Consider the following 14,941-nt stretch of genomic DNA (forward strand, 5'->3'; position numbering starts at 1 on the left):
TGTCTGTCTCTGTGTTGATAATAGTGCCCCAGGCCTTTATAGAAGAGCAGCAGCACTGGGCTACACTTTTGCAGGATACTAAGGTCTTGTTTGTTTCTGAGACAAGGTCTTGTGTATACTCAACTGGCCTGACCTCAAAGTTTATGCAGCCAAGAATGTTCTTGATCTCCTGTTCCTTCTGATTCCACTGCTTAAGTGTGGGACACCATGCCCAGTTTTCTATGGTGCTGGGGCTCAAACTCAGGCTTTTGCACAGGCAGACGGTCTCTCACTGAGCTGTATCTCCAGCTGAAACTAAGATATGAACTGAAAAATTTCACATAGCCAGAATGCATGTGAGACATGCTGGGTAGATCCAGTGAAGCTTCAGGGCCCCTTGTTTAAAAGATAAAAGATAGGGGGAGTCAAGATTTTCTCTCAGTCAGTGGGCATAAATTTCAGAAGTCATACAACAGGGCTGAAGGAGGGGACAGTAAGAACTTAGAGGTAGCAACTGCCTAGAGGGACAGACATTCTCCATTGAGAGTGAGTGGCTGGAGCTTTGGCCTTGGGTCTGTCTGGGTAGATCTTGGTCAATGGAAGAGCTGCTGTTATATATACTGAACAGGGGAACTGAGCACACCCAGGCTGACAGGGAAAGAAGGCTTCCTTTCTACCCAGAGGAATATGTTTTCCCGTAGTAAACTAATTATAAGATGTTCTTAGTAAGTCCAAGACTGTCCCTCTGGATATGGCTCCCTGGCAGAGCCCTCACTTGACAATGCTTGCAACTGTTGGTTGCAGGTTAACTGGTTTAGTTCTCAGCCCTGAAGAAACCAGCAAATTTGCAAAACCCAGGACTTTTTGTTGTTGCTAGAGACAGAATCTAGGGCTGTACTAGATGCACACCCAGAGGCCCCAAAGACTCTTATTAAAAGGTGTGAATCTGTGTGTGTTTGTGGGGTCAGAGGATGACTCAGGAATTCATACTTTGCTTCTACAGTGTGGATTCCAGGAATTGAACAAGAGTTGCTAGGCTTGATAGCAAGTGCCTTAAGCCATTGAGACATCCTGTTTAACCCTACTTCTTTTAGTTTGTAATTAGAGTGATTTTTTTTTTTTTTTGGATCTTTTTTTTTCAAGACAGGGTTTCTCTGTGTAGCCCTGGCTGTCCTGGAACTCACTCTGTAGACCAGGCTGGCCTCAAACTCAGAAATCCGCCTGCCTCTGCCTCCCAGAGTGCTGCAATTACAGGCGTGTGCCACCACCACCTGGCTTAGAGTGATTTTTAAAAGGTTTTTTTTTTTAAATCCTGAGGTTGGGTGTAGTAGCACACCTTTAATCCAGCACTCAGGTAGGCAAAATTAGGCTGATCTGTGTTAGTTAAAGGCTAGCCTGGCCTACATGGTAAGTTCCAGAACAGCCAGGAATATGTAGAGAGACACTGTCTCAAAAAAAAAAAAAAACCAAAACAAAACAAAAATAACCAAAACAAAGCAAGCAAGCAAACAAAACCTAAATCTTGGAATTTCCAAAGATTAGAGAGTGCACACCTTTCAGTGTGTGGAGAGGGCCCTCTTTAGGCAGTCTCATGAAGTGCTTCACATCTCAATACAGATTTAGCTTTGAATAAACATTATCCTGCAAGTTTAGTTTTCAAAATGTTGCCATTTTGAATAGATAATATGTAACCCAAAGTTCAAAAGCTATAACAAGGCATAAATCTATCTTACCCTTGCTGGGTCACCTGCTCTAAAAATGTCCACTGCTTAACAGTTTTCTGACTTAGCTATCAGTAGTTGCATATACACATGTTTTAAGGCACACATTAAAGCTCTATGGTAGGGGCTTGGAAGTTATCTCCATGGGTAGGAGTGCTTGCATGAAGGCCTGATGACTTTAGGTTGATCACTGGAACTCACAAGGTAGCAGGATAGAGTGTGGTCCTCTGACCGCCATGCACACAAAATATTTAAAAAAAAAAAAACCTCAAACTTTAAAATGGCATTTCTGTAATTTTTGTAATAGCATAATTGAAACTGGGTATGCTTGGTGGATTTAGAATATTCTTAATAGCATATTCCTTTGACTTGCTTATTATTTATGCTGTGAAAACTACTTTAAAGAATGTATCGATTTACCAGTTGATTTTCCTGATGGTGCTTTGATTCAAGAAAACTCCTCCCCATATGCAAGTATAGAAAGAATCCCTGCAGGCCTGGCAGTGGTGACGCATAACTTTAGTCCCAGCACTTGGGAGGCAGAGGCAGGCGCATTTCTGAGTTCAAGGCCAGCCTGGTCTATAGAGTGAGTTCCAGGACGGCCAGGACTACACAGAGAAACCCTGTCTCAAAAAAACAAAACAAACAAAAATCAAAAAAACAAAAAAAAAAAGAAAGAAAGGAAGGAAGGAAGATATAATGCTGTGGTGTGTGTGTGTGTGTGTGTGTGTGTGTGTGTGTGTGATCTCAATCTGATACATCTGAAATTCTAGAATAAGGTTAGAGAATATCTTTGGGGACTATAATGTTTCATTTTTAGGAAAACTTGCCATTTTAATTTTCTTTCAAGGGAAGGGCATTGGCAACTTTCCACTTCTCGGTGCTTTTCTGTAGAAAGTTTAGGAAACTTGGGGAGGAAGTAAAGATCCACAGACTCAGCACCATAAGACACTCAACAAAAGTGGGATCAACTCCATCCTGTGTGTTAACTTGTTCCCTTGAGATTAAGAACATAGGCCAAAAACTGAATGGTTGCTAAGAAGCACATCAAATATTTTGCTTTTAGACCATCCCCATACCTTTAACATAGCAAATGACCTGAGTGTTACGTTTATTTTTAACTAAAAATATGTGTGCCCTATCCCTACTGTGTGGGGAGGTCAGAGGATAACTTTGTATAGTGGGGTTCTGGACATTAAACTGGTTGTCAGGCTTGCATTATTGAGGGGCAAATACTTTTACTTGGTAAGTTATCTTAGCCTCTACTTATTGAGGGAGACTCATGATAGCTTAGGGTTGATCTTGAGTTTTCTTTGGGTGAGACTGACCTTGAATTCTTGAACTTCCTCCACTCTGTCTTCAAGTGCTGGATTATATTCATGCCCAACTCAAGCAGAGTCACCTGGAAGTTTCTAAACTCTGGAACAACCTCCAGCTGGAGGCCTGATCTGAGCTGTGACACTCCGTTGTGTGGGTCGGGGAGCGCCCCCTGGTGTCAGGCAGCGGCGGTGGGGTGGGCGGGAGTCCCGACTTTGTGGCGAAGACTGGCGCCGGCCTGGACCCTAAAATCCTTCATCATGCGTGCCTGGGTCTTACCGGCTAGCCGGTTTTGAGCTGGGCCAGTGTACCCGGAGCTGGCTGAATCCCTCCCGTTGCAAGACATCTGGTCTCTGGCCGCACGTGCCTGTGTATCTGGTTTCTTCCTTTGCAGGACAGTTGGTCCTAGTTGCAAGTTCTCGTGGGCCATGTTTCTGTTTCTTTCCCTCTCTCTCTCTCCCTCCCTCCCTCTCCCTCTCCCTCTCCCTCTCCCCCCTCTCTTCTCTCTCTCTCTCTCTCTCTCTCTCTCTCTCTCTCTCTCTCTCTCTCTCTCTCTCTCTCTCTCTGCAGGGTAGTTGACCTCTAGTCGCGCCTGCCCGTGGGCCTGGCCTCTTTTGTAGGACGCCGGCCCCTGGCTGCCTCAGGGACGTCCCAGAGTTTGAACTTCCGGGGTTGCCTCCCAGTCTGTTGCTTGTCACCCGCCAGGGCGTTTCCGTGCCCATGCATGGGCGCGGCCCTTTAAACTTCACTGTTTTTTAGAGTTTGGGGGTGTGGTCACACTTTCTTTCTTCTTCCCCGTCGCGGTCACCCCAGACCCGCCAGGTCCTTCTCTTGCCCTGCTTTCCAGATGCTTTGGAGTCATGAGACGAGAGGGCGCAGGGACCCCTCTGATGGCCGAGGTGATCCGAGGTGAGTGCACAGGGCAGGACTAAGGATGGCTGGAGGATCTTGCTGCCCCAGGAGCACAACTGGCCTCCCTTCTGGGTCCAGTGACTTTGGGAGTAAACCTATGCCTTAATGTGCTTGTGACCCCTGTGTCCTACAGCCTCTCCACCCACGCTGCGTGCGTGCGTGGGAGCTGGTGAAATTCCCAGTCCAGTCGCAGATCAAAGGTCATTTGTGATTAAAAAGGGCAAAGCCCTGCCAACCATTTGAATGCAGCTGCAAGAAGTTTGTTGCATTTACTAGAAGATATGTGCAGCCGTTCTAAGAGTGGAGATAGGGACTGAAAAGTTTAAAATACCATTTGAAAAAAGGACGTCTCAGCTCCTGTTGTTTCTTACCACTAACAAGTTGGTCTAAAAAGAATATAAGTATTTCAAAGGCTGACTTTGATTTTTGCCCATTTGGGGTGTAGGTATCTAATTGCTGTTAAGATGTTGCCTTTTTCTGGGGGTAGGTGGGAATAAAAGTAGATGGAGCCTTTGAACAGTTCCCTTCTTGCTGAACTCCACAGCCTCTGGCTGTATTCATGCAACACAGTTTCTACCCCAGTCTGACCTTGCCACTCATTTGCCTTGATTTTAAACAGGAATTTTTTTTATAAGAAACCCAAAGCAGTGGTTCCAATTTAAAATTAAAAAAAAAAAAAAACATATCCATGAGTATAATTGTTTAAGCATACCTTCTTGTGTTCTATAGTTGTAAACAGCAATATTGAAAGCATTCTTTGTTTTTTACTTTAAAAGATAGTTTCCTGCTGCAAGTATTTTCATTGTGTCCTCATAAACTTGATGCATAGGCTAGCTATCAGAGGTAAGCTGAATTTCCTGACATTTCTTAGTCCAGTTGCTGCAGAAACTGAAACAGTACCACTACATGAAATATCACCTACCACCATGGGAGCTTACTAAGATTAAGGCAATTTTTTCTTTAAAGCTTTGCTTATTTATTGATATTCACCAAAGAGACTTTCATTGTCACCTCTGCCATCTGAAACATGGGGGCTGAGAGGGAGCACAACAAAATCAAACAAGCCAGCCATCTTTGAATTCATCAGAAAAGAATTGGGTCTTGACCTTGACACCTGTTTAAGAACTTGAAGAAAAGAACATTGCCATTTTCCATTTCAGATCGCCTTTGTTTTGCCATTCTCTACAGCAGACCAAAGAGTGCATCAAACGAACATTATTTCAGCATAGATAACGAGCTAGAGTATGAGAAGTAAGTATTGCCTCTTGGAAGGCTCAAACTTTTAAAATTTCCACTGAGGAATCTCTTAAGTATGTGTGCAGATGACATAGCCTTGGAAAAATTATATATCTGATGAACATTTGCATCTGGGTGCTGTTTCAGATTCTTGGTTTCAAAAAAAAAAGATCTTTGAGGATACAAAGAACCTCCATTTAAACCCTGATTTGATATTCTAATAGTTTATACTATAGAACTCTGAAATATGGACATGTGAAATACTGGTTTTGCTAGTGGAAAATATGTGCAAGAATACTTTTTTCTAATTAAGGTTAGTTATTCTACATGGGGTGTGTGTGTGTGTGTGTGTGTAGAGGTATGTTAGGGGAAGATAGCAAGATATGGTGCAAGTTAGCTGAGCTCTCCACTAATGAAGTGTACAACTCTACCTCACTTGTTGAATAATTGTTTACCAGAATATTCCTTCTGTTAGTATTTGTAGAGCAGGACCTTAGAATTGTATGGCCAGGGTTAATTTGGGTTGGTGGATGTCCTCTTGCCTTAATTTTAGGAGCATTTACATTCAGAGCAGCTAAAATGTATACTTGTTTCTTTTCTTTTTTCTTTTTTTTTTTTTTAAAGCTTCTATGCAGATTTTGGACCACTCAATCTGGCCATGGTTTACAGATATTGTTGCAAGATAAATAAGAAGCTCAAGGTAAATCTTTCAACTCAAGGTTTGGCTGAAGTGATCACTCAGCAGTACTTTAGAGCAAGGCAAAGGAGACCTGTCTCTTGTTTAAAAGATTCAAAGTTTGAAAGAATGCTTCCTCTTACAAAACAAAACCATTTGAGACAAGGTGTGCTAGTGCACACCTGACTTCTGAGCATTCAGGTGAGAGATCCCAAGACAAGCCTGTGCTACAGCAAGATCTTATCTTTAGAAAACAGAAAAAGTTTACCAAGACACCAGTTGCTTACTGAAGTATGATTTAGGATGCCTTGAAAACACAGCAAATGTTTAGAAGGTGTGGTGGAGTACACCTGTAGTCTCATCACTCGGGAGGGATTGCTGTGAGATCACATGGTGCACAGCAACTGTATGAGACTCTACAGCCTGACCTACATTGTAAGATTCTGTGAATGGTGTTTCCCATTGTGGTAGTATTTAGAATGTGTGCTTTTATTTTTCTGAGTCTGGAAAAGTGGCTCAGCAGTCAAGAGCACTGGATACTTTCAGAGACCCACATTGTACATCATGACTGTCATGGGAGTTCTAGAGGACGTGACACCACCTTCTGGCCCGTGTGCATCTGCAGACACATAATAGACACATATACATGCAAGCAGAAATACATGTTAAAAATATTCTTTTTCCTAAACTTATATTGCCATATATTTGTTTCCTAGAGGTTTTTTTTTTTTTTTTTTTTTTCTGGGCTTTGAGACACACATATGTGCAACCCAGACTGACCTAGAAGTGTCTGCATCCCCTCATGGATACACTAACACATGTAACTTGTGTTTTCTAATTTTAATGGAATGGGTTATATTTGGGTTCTTTGGTTCCAGTTTCGGTTGAAGAAGCTCAAACAAAACAGTAACTCAAAGTGAAAGGCAGACAAGTCCCTTGTCTGACCTTATGGGAACTGAAGCAGACAAGGGAAATGTTTCTCTGCTTTGGCCAGAGTTCCTCCTGCCTCCCCTTGAAAGAGAGTGCTGGTGAAAGGTTGGGGAAAACATTGCCCTCTCTGAGCTGGAAACTCACTCCTCAATGTGAACCTTTTACACATATGGCCAGGGAGTCAGAGAACCAAGGATCAACAGTATGCCCTTGAGGACACAGTATATTCTTCTGATTGAAGACAAACTCCATTCCTTTATTTAACATCTTAAAATTACTAGTTGGACATGTAAGGAGTACCTAGCTGGGCATGATGGTATATGCCCTTGATCCCAGCACTTGGGAGTCAGAGGCAGGTATCTCTGAGTTTGTGACCTCCCTACATAGTAAGTTCCAGGCTACCCTCGATTACATAGTGAGACCATGTCTCAGATTTTTAAAAAGTACCTAGTCATTATAAACTGACAAGTCGAAAATACTGAGTTTGTGAGCAGGAATTAAAAACAAACAAAAACTTACAATGGATTACCTACCAGAGAACTATGTAAAACAACAGTTACTTTTGCTTGACACTATTACAAATTTATAGGTAAGGGAGATATTTTTTCCCTTCTGAGCATCAGCTGTATTCGCTATATATTTAGACACAAGTGTAGACTTCTTCTAGAACTTCTTAGCAAAGTAAATATCCATTGCCTCTGTCTTTGGATCCCTCTCCCCTTTCCCCTTCATCTTTTGTTCCTACAGGGCCAAGAGGCTAAATATAATTCCCTCTCCTCCCATCTATTGTTCCTTTACTTTGGTTTTGAAAGAGTGAGTCTATGCATGTGTGCACCTGTGCATGCACCTTCATGCCTAACCTGTTGGAGACTTTTATTCCTCAGAATAAATGAGTGCGTTCCTTTCTAGTGATTTGCTGGAGGCACTGAAGAGGTATTGAGCAACCAGCCCAAGATCTCACTGCCCACTGAGCTAGTGAGATTGGCAGTGCCCTGAATGAAGAGGGTGCCAATGGCTGGCTGGGTCTTGTTTTTATTTTTAATTGATTTAGATCCCTTAGTCCATATAAACCACCACAGGAAAATATGCTCACACTGATTGATGCTGTAGACGCTAGAGCATTCAAACAAGCATGGGCCAGTTAGATAAGCAGTGCATTCAAACATGCTGAACATACTCTGTCGCAGCTTTACTGATGCATTTCACATTAGAGAAGAACCACCGGGGACCTGCTGGGTGACAATGGCTTCATCTTCTTTTAACTTTTTGTCGAAGTATAACAGAAAAATTCACAGATTCCTAGTGTATGCTTAATTTTCATAAATTAAGAAGAGGCCTTTCAGCTGCTGTCTCATGTCTTTGCTATATATGATTTAACTAGTGGTTTTAGTACTAGAGTTTTTTTTTCTCAAAAAGATTGTTTTTATTTTATGTGAGTGTTCTTCATGCATGTATGTTCATGCATGTATGCCTTTGTACCATGTATGTGCAGTACCCTCAGATGTCAGAGTACATCGAATCCCCTGGAATAGGAGTTAGAGACAGGTGTGGTAGGTGGGTTTCTGGGACTTCAAGGCCAGCCTGGTCTATTTAATGAGTTCATGCTAGCCAGGGCTGATAATAAGACCCTGTATCAACAAAATGGGGATTCATCAGGCACCTTTCCCAGCTTGTTACATCTCCTGTTACAGGAAGCCCTGCGTTTGTCGATTTTTCAGATTGGCACATCTATCCTGTTTCTTTTGTCACTAGCTGTAAATACTGCCATGATCTTATATCTTCTCAGAAAAATATGGCACTATTGAGTGACAGTGGCCTCCAGCTAAGAACTTTAGCCCCCACAGACTCTGGATTCATCAGTCTTTGTTCTTTCTTGGCTCTCTCCAGAGCTTTCTGAAATGATCTGAAGGTTGGCTTGTCTTTAGGCATGTATCTGTTCACATTTCCCTTTCTCCCTTTTACTTTAAATAATTTTAATATCACAGAATGGCTCTTGGCATTTCAGGGCTTCAGTGTCATTGTTCTTAGGGTTTTAATATCGAGGTCGCTTATGTATGTGAGATGTAGAATTTGTCACAAAGCAAAATTTTAGGAAACTTGAAGTGGTCAAGAAAATACTAACAACAGTTTGTTTTGATGCAGTCCATTACAATGCTGAGGAAGAAAATTATCCATTTTACCGGCACTGATCAGAGAAAGCAAGCGAATGCCGCCTTCCTTATCGGGTGTTATATGGTAAGTGTCCCTGGGTCTAAAGGTCAGTCAGTGCGCACAGCTGTCCTGCTTTACAGTCAGGCCTGGTATTTTTAAACTACTCTTTCCCTAAGATACTGTCTTAGTTTCTTTCTAGAGGGCATGTGTGTGTTTGCTTTTTGAAAATCATTCACCTCAGGAAGACTTAAACTTATGCTATGTGGGGAGCATGTATGAGTCTCTGTGTACTCAGTGTTACTGTGAACCTAGAACTTAAAAGATTTTTTTTTTTTGGTTTGTTTTCTGTTTTCTGTTTTTTGTTTTTTGTTTTTCAAGACAGGGTTTCTCTATATAGCCCTGGCTGTCCTGGAACTCACTCTGTAGATCAGGCTGGCCTCCAACTCAGAAATCCACCTGCCTCTGCCTCCCAAGTGCTGGGATTAAAGGCATGCACCACCACTGCTCCACCTGATTTTTTTAAATTAAAGTTTCTTTGTCTAATTACAGTGGAAAAAGTTGACAATCTTTTAAGCCTTTAAGGTTAGTGAATATGCCTCCCAAAGCTGCTTTTATTAATTCATAATTTGTTTAGAGAGTTATAAAGTCAACTGGGGTCAGACTCCTCTTGTGTGTGTGTGTGTGTGTGTGTGTGTGTGTGTGTTTGTGAATATCAGAAGATGGCTTTTAGGGTTTTCAGATTATCAGGCTTGGTGACAAGCAGCTCTACATGCTGAGCCATCTCTCCAGATAACTCTATTCTCTGTAAAGGTGTATATATTTGTGGAAAGTGTTTCTTTGTGAGTGTATGAGCATGCGTGCATAGCTGTATGCACATGTTGGGTGTTAAATATGGAACTACAGGCCTCTTCCCATCCACCCCCTCTCCCTGCTGTTATGTTAGCGCCAGGATCTGAACTCCAGTCCTTCTGATTGTGCAGTAAGGCAGCAAGAGCTATAACTCACCCCTGCTTTGATAGATTTGTTTGCTTACACTTGTAACCTTGACCCTAGGCTCACGCTAGGCATCTCTTTACACTGGGCTGCATCCCCAACAGGAGCCTTATATCACCTCATACTCCCTTACAGTTACCTTCTATCACTGGAGTTTACAAAAACTGGGTGGGTAGAATTAGTTGAAACTGCACCTCAAAATTAGATTCTTTTAGAGGGTTAGGGTGTCTCGGCCTTGCGGATTGTCTTTTTCTGGTTATTCTCAGAAAAGTAGCGGAGAGAAATGTTTCAGAGAAAACAAGTTTTAGTACTTCATCCTTGAAGGTCTGAGATACAGGAAGTGAATTGTGTCTGTTGAAGTCTGAATTCTTCAGCTGAGTTGTTTCTGTCTCTTGGTGTTTCTAATGTTGGCAGCAAGTCCTTAAACAAAAGGAAAAAGAAAGGCTAGAGAACTTATTGCTCTCCCAGAGGACCTGAGTTTGAGTCCCAGAACCTATGATGCTCACTCATAACACACACACTCACACACACACACACACACACACACGGATGGGGGAGGGGAAGGGAAGAGCGCACATACATGGCACATGTGTGGAGGTCAGAAGACTTCTTGCTGGAGTCAGTTTTTTCCTTCTGTCATGTAGATCCTGAAGATCAAACTCAGGATATAGGGCTTGGTGGCAAGTAGCTTTGTCCACTGAGCCATCTCACCTTAACTATATGACTTTGGTTCCATTATTTGCCCAACTCAGCTGGGGAGGAGGGCCTTGAATAAATGACACCTTAAAGAGAAAGTGATATTAGGATTATCAGGGTTCACAAAACATTAATGGCAACCTAGAGAATCAGTCCTCAGTATGACAGAAAAACTACTAAGCTGTTGGTGGGGTCTTCTCCACATATTGTCCAAGAGAAAGCCTGCATGACTGGGACAGTTCCACCTCACTGACAGGGCCCATATACATGAATTCTTAACCAGGTTTCCCTTGGGATCGATTTCTTTCCACTGTCAGATAAAACTCTATTGGCCACATTGTGTGAAGCCAGTGGCTGCAACTCCAGGGTGGAGAACTCAGAAAATGGTCAAGCGGTATGGTGGAATTACAGGGTTAAAACCAGAAAGAAAGTACTGGATAGTTTTATAAATAGGAAGTTGCTCTTGTTGTTGTGGTTTTTAGTTTAGTTTAGTTTGTTTTTCCAAGGCAGGGTTTCTCTGTGCAATAATTGTGGCTGTCCTGGAACTCCCTTTGTAGACCAGGCTGACCTTGAACTCACAGATCTGCCTTCCTCTGCCTCCTGAGTACTAGTATTAAAGGCTGTATTGCTAGTGCCCTGCTCATTCTTCTGTTTTAATTTGTTGGTTCTGTAAATTAAACTCAGGGCCTCCAGCATCTAATCAGGTATTCTACCATCAAGAAAAACACCTAGCCCATGGCTGGTGTTTTTCAACAGTGAACAAGAAAGATAAAACTTGTATTTGTGGGCAATGTCTTGATGTATTCGATCCATTTTGATTCACCTTTGACTTTGCTAATAGTTGTATTTGAACACACAGAACCTTAGTTTTGTTCTATGTTTTCATGGTTAATATATGGATTTAGAATTCCTCTGAGAGGTTTTGCCTTGCACATCAATGTTGATTCCGTGGTTAAGAATTTGCCAGGTGTACTAGGTGGTTTTGTGTGTTAATTTGACAAAAGTTAGAATCATCAAAGAAGAAGGAGCCTCAGCTGAGGAAATGCCTCCGTGAGATCCTGCTGTAAGACATTTTCTCAATTAGTCAGTGGAAGAGGGCCCAGCCCATCAAGGGTGGTGCCATCCCTGGGCTGGTGGTTCTGGGTTCTATAATAAAGCAGGCTGAGGAAGCCAGGGGCAGCAAGCAGCACCTCTCCATGTGGTAGGCTGAACACTTGCCTAGCATGATAGGGACCCCAAGTTTCCATTCCTGGCACTGCAAGGGAAATAAACAACCAACAGAAAGAAACAGAAAGACTGGGGAGATGGAGTAGTGGGTAAGAGTGCTTACTGTGCATGAGTGAGGATCTGCATTCTTATTTCCGCTCTCATCTGTGACTTGGAGACTTATTTTTGTTCTGTTCCTGGTAGCTTATTTCTATATTATCCCATTTATAGTGTTCTGTGTCTGCCACATGGCTGGTTGCCTCATCTCAGTTTCATGTGTGGGACTTCTTCCGAGTCCAGGTGGTGAATATCCCTCACCTGACTATTTCCCAGAGTTCTTCTTTCTCTCTGCCAGATGTCCCACCTTCTAATCCTGCCTCAGCTTATTGGCTATCAGAATTTTCTTGGCAATGCTTTTACACAGTGTACAAGAGATTATCCTTACATTCATGTCAAAAAATTGAGCACAGCTACACACGTCTTTAGCCCTAACATTGAACAGTTGGGACAAATGAGCCTCCAATTCAGAGACAGACTTTGTCTCAAGTTAGAGAGAAATACAGGAAGGCAACTGATGTCTTCCTTTGGCCTCTGTATATATGTGAACAGGTGTGTACTCACACAAACATGTGGATGTAACACATACACGTTTATATACATATGCACATGTAGGTACATATAATTTGCATACATTTCGCAAGCAGTGCATTAGCATGCACACACATATATGAATACACATACACACACATACACACACGCGCGCAGCAATACTTCCCTTTTTTTTTTTAATCTTTTTAAAAACCTTTATCAATACAAGACTCTGGCCATCAGAAAGCCAGATTTCCTAAGGAAAAAAGTGATTAGCATTTGCTATTTGTGCAAATTAAAAAAAAAAATTTAGGCCAGGCAGTGATGGTGTGCACCTTTTTTTTTTTTTTTTTTTTTTGATGGTGTGCACCTTTAATGCCAACAGCAGTTGGGAGGTAGAGGCAGGCAGAGTTCAAGGCCACTCTAGTTTACAGAATGAGTTCTGGGACAGCCAGGGCTAAAAAGAGAAACCCTGACTCAAAAAAACAAAAACAATATATATATTTTAGTAGCTACAAAACAATTTTTATTATCTACTTTAAATTTTTTAAAGAAGGGTCAGTGGGTTTTGAACATAGTTGCTCAACATTTTACAAAATGCCAGTCAGCTTCACTCAAAGAATTATGCATGTTGGTGCTTACCTTCTGGTATGTATGTGCTCCATGTGTATGCTTAGTTTCTTTACAGGTCAGAAGAGGGTGTCAGGTCCCCTGAAACTGGAGTTCTGGTTGTGAGCTGCCTAATGTGGTTGCTGGGACCTGAACTTGGGTTCCCTGAAAGAGCACCAAGCTTTCATAACCACTGAGCCATTTTTCCAGTTCCTATGTTTTTGGTTTTTTGTTTTGTTTTGTTTTCCTTGGGATTAAACCTAGGACTTAATGCATGCTACTTAGGTGCTCTACCATTGAGCTACATTTATGTGTATATGTGTATTTGTTTTATTTGTATATTTATGTGCTTGTGCAAACCATGGTGCACATTTGGGGGTCAGAGGACAACTTTAAGAAGATGTCCACCACTTGGGACCTATATCCACTGAGTTATCTTGCTGTCTTGAGATCTTTTTAAAATTAAAAACAGTTACCATTCTGTCTTACTGGTTATTATCTGTGGTTACATCTTCCTGTTAAGCTTTTCTACAAGTTACCTCATCTCTTCTTAGGTTATACATACTTTGAGGGCAAAACTTGTAACATTTTTGTCTGTAAAAAAAAAAAAATACAAAGCCTCCAGGTGTAGATTCCATGACACAGCAGAGTACTTGCAAATTTTCTCTTCCATGGTTAATAAATTACTCTGGAAGAGTTAATTGTGGTAACTTGTAAGTTCCCTGGTAAATATTTATCATTGTATTTTTTTAAGCAGTTCTTAACAGTCCTTAAAATGGCTTACCTTTTAAGCATTCATATGGAAAATTATGGTCCTCATTAATTCCTGAGACTATACTCACTCAGCAGTCTATGAATAGAATCCCACAATCTGAAAAGTGAAAAGACTTTAGGTCTTTAATGGTAAACTTTTGGCCCTCTGGCCCACTTTTTAAGAGATTCTATTGATTTGGACTCTGAGCAGTCAGATAAGGTGGCTTTAGACGAAAGGAACTGGACTTGAAGTGGGAGTAAGACTGGTATCTGGAAACTGAGGGCCGGATGGCATTCAGCCAACAGTGCAGATGGTACAATAGAGACCATAAGGGAGAGCCAGGTGGATGGACACAGGTTCTGTAAAACACTCTCCTGTGTAAACCTCCTCCGGTGTTATAAGAGGCAGAGAGAACGTGGCAACTGTAAACACAGCAGCCAGGCCCCCAGACAGAAGCCACAGGTATAGCACCTCAGCTACTCATGAGGTTTACGTCTCTGTCCACTCCAGTAAGCACCCAGACACTGACTGAGTGCTATTAACTTTGACCCTTTGACCATGTGCAATTCTTGTTTGCAAATCTGTTGCTCTTATCTTTATTTCAGTCCTGGTCTTAGGCAGGATGGTTTCTTGTCTATAAATAAGGACTGAGCAGTGGCCTCCTATCAGTAACAAGCAGGGTGATCCCAGATGAGCAGCTAATGCCTCCTTTGGAGAAGATCAGCCTGCAAGGGTTATGTAACTCGTGGAGTATTTTTAAATGGTTGTAGCCCTCCATCCCCACCCCGTGTTTAAAAATTGAGAACACAGTGCTAGGGATATAGTTCACTTTGAGAGTGCTTGCCTAGCAGGCAGCAAGCCTTGGGCTTGACTTCTAATACTGAATAAACCTGGTGCTTATAATCCTTAATTCTTGGGAGTTAGAGACAGGAGTATCAAGAGTTCAGCTTAGGCTACATGAGACACTGTTCTTTAAAAAAAAAATCAAACAAAAAACCAAAACAAAAAAATCTTTCCTTTTAAAAAAAAAAAATCAAATTGTACTGAGCATGGTGGCATATGCCTTTAATTCTAGCCCTGTAAAGGCAGAAGCAGATGAATCTTTTTAAATTTGCGGCCAGCCTTACCTGCATAGCAAGTTACAGGCAAGCCAAGGTAACTAGTAAGATCCTG

At 41.9% G+C, this 14,941-nt stretch overlaps 1 protein-coding gene across 9 annotated transcripts in view; it reads left to right on the forward strand.

Moving 5' to 3' along the window:
• Cdc14b (cell division cycle 14B) overlaps nt 1-14,941 on the forward strand; it is an 84,744-nt gene that overhangs the window by 28,625 nt on the left and 41,178 nt on the right. For 7 of the 9 annotated variants that reach the window (XM_052156579.1, XM_052156582.1, XM_052156576.1 and 4 more), the window contains exons 3-6: nt 3,831-3,926; nt 5,090-5,180; nt 5,790-5,865; nt 8,914-9,006. In XM_052156579.1, the coding sequence (XP_052012539.1) occupies nt 3,831-3,926; nt 5,090-5,180; nt 5,790-5,865; nt 8,914-9,006 (356 nt within the window). The remainder of the gene's footprint in view (nt 1-3,830; nt 3,927-5,089; nt 5,181-5,789; nt 5,866-8,913; nt 9,007-14,941) is intronic. The other 2 variants (XM_052156580.1, XM_052156584.1) reach the window with 1 other exon arrangement.

The sequence above is a fragment of the Apodemus sylvaticus genome, chromosome 14, assembly GCF_947179515.1.
Source record: "Apodemus sylvaticus chromosome 14, mApoSyl1.1, whole genome shotgun sequence".
Lineage (NCBI taxonomy): Eukaryota > Metazoa > Chordata > Mammalia > Rodentia > Muridae > Apodemus > Apodemus sylvaticus.